Source organism: Oryzias melastigma, linkage group LG16 (assembly GCF_002922805.2).
Source record: "Oryzias melastigma strain HK-1 linkage group LG16, ASM292280v2, whole genome shotgun sequence".
Classification (NCBI taxonomy): domain Eukaryota; kingdom Metazoa; phylum Chordata; class Actinopteri; order Beloniformes; family Adrianichthyidae; genus Oryzias; species Oryzias melastigma.
Window position 1 is genome coordinate 17,868,515 of NC_050527.1, and position 2,051 is coordinate 17,870,565.

Sequence of the window (2,051 nt, forward strand, 5' to 3'; positions counted from 1 at the left end):
ATCTCCCCGAATTTAGAATCGTGTCTAAGATGTTCCTCCTTCTTTCTTTCTATAGCCCTGTAATACCACCTGACCTGACTGTGTATGTGTGTGAGTGTGTGTGGTTCTGGTAATAATCACATTGTAGGAATGTGGGTGTGGCCTAACTATCACCTTCCAGACGTGTATCTGCAGCTAACAGTCGGAGGAGCCGATCCTTCCCTGATGGACTCTGGGAGTAAAACAGGGAAGGTTTACCTGCGGCCGCACAGACCTGGAAAGGTAAGTCCACCTGGCGAGGGTCGTGTGTTTGTGTGTTTGTGTGTTTGTGTGTTTGTGTGTTTGTGTGTTTGTGTGTTTGTGTGTTTGTCGGCAGCGGGAGTCGTCTGGTTTCACCTGTCATGGAGGGAAGTCCTGAGTTTGTCTCAAAGTGATGTTTGAAGCCTCGTTAAGCCTCTGAACTTCAGACGTGCGACTGACGCTGAAGTCGTTCTTCCAGGTGAAGAGGTTGGCGTTTGCTCTGCAGGAAGACCTGCGTTTGCTGCTCCGAGGAGACTCCCGAGTTCTGGTGAACAAGTTGAAACACAGCCGTTTCCACAGCACGCATTCCTGCACGCGCTCAGACGCAGCCGGCAGGTTGGGCTTGATCCAGATCGCCAAATTATCTGATCAAACTCAACCTGTAACAAAGATTTTGTCTTCTAAAGAGTCTGATTCACAAACAATGACGTGAGGCTCTTTTATCTTGAAGAAGTGGGCGGGGCCTTGTCTGACACAGCGGACATGACTAATATTTACCTGAGTGTGACATGTGGGACCGACAAAACGTCCTTAGAGAGGAGTTTCAGGTGTGTGCGGGGGTGGGGGTGTTAAAGTGTGACTCATTAAACATTTGGGCTCGTGGGTGAGAGGCCACGCCCCCCTGCAGACACAGAACCCGCCTTCTGAGGGGAAGGCAAACAGAAGAACGGACACAGCACGGCTGTTTGTCTAACAGAATCGACTTTTCCGGTTAAATCCTCCAGCTGAGCTTGTGGTCCGACATCTCCAGGTGTCCGATGGTTGTGAGGTTTTCCTCCTCTGGGTTTGCTGGATGGATCTCCAGAGATCCGATGGATCGTTAAAGATCCAGCTCTGATCTTCTTCTCTCTCCTCAGAAATGGAAGCCGGTGCTGTTGTCCCTGTTCCCCCCCAGCACCAACGGAGTGGGCCGGCTGGAGATCCAGGATGTGGCAGGTAAACAACTGGATCCATGAGAAAGGTAGTAATGGTAGGGGCGTGGTCTTCCAACAAGCTCACTCCTGATTGGTGAGAGTGGTTGGTAGAAACGATGCACAAACGTGTGTAGTCATTCCCATTCCGTTAAGACCGTGTCTCGCTCCAGGCTGTAATATTCAGTGTTTTCTGGGGCGGCCGTGGTGCAGCGGTAGGACAGTCGACTTCTGATCGGAAGATTGTGGGTTCGATTCCTGCCTTGCCATGTGGGCAAGACACCTTGCCCAAGGACGACCGTCACTTCCTAAAGAGCATCTAAGAGGATCTAAAGAGATCTGTGACACCTGAGCTGTAGATGTTGGTGTCTGTCAGTGTTAATATGAAATGATGGACCTGATTCTGATGAAGATCTGGAGACAGAAACCATCCAGAAACCTTTGAGTCAGCCTCTAGAGCACACGTGTCAAAGTCACGGCTCCAGATCATTTCATTGTTATTAATCGATGTTTTCTTGCGCTTGTTTCTAACTCGTATAAGGGTTAGGGTCAGAGCAGACTTCTGGAGAGCAGGGCAGCCGTAGACGGCGGTCGGTTTCTTCATCTCTGGGATGGAAGATCTTGGAGGTCAGAGGCGTTCATGTCATGAGAGGAACCAACAAATCTTTAAAGATGTTTCTCCACAGCCGGATGGAGGAATTATGTTCATGAGAAGATCATTAATTTAGAGATGCTTTTAGGCCTCCATGTTTTCCTGCTGAACGTCAGAGATGTTCTCCTGAACGTCCGTGAGAGGAGGAGACGCGCAGCATGACGTGGGGGGAGGGGGGGATTGGAAAATCATGTTGTGTCATGGAGAAT

General features: G+C 49.9%; 1 protein-coding gene across 1 annotated transcript in view; it reads left to right on the top strand.

Annotated features, from left to right (window-relative positions):
• Positions 1-102: 102 nt before the first annotated feature.
• Positions 103-2,051, top strand: part of LOC112143833 (docking protein 3) — a 5,256-nt gene continuing 3,307 nt past the window's right edge. The window contains exons 1-2 of the mRNA XM_024268042.2: positions 103-261; positions 1,137-1,215. Of these exons, the coding sequence (XP_024123810.1) occupies positions 130-261; positions 1,137-1,215 (211 nt within the window). The 5' untranslated portion in view covers positions 103-129. The remainder of the gene's footprint in view (positions 262-1,136; positions 1,216-2,051) is intronic.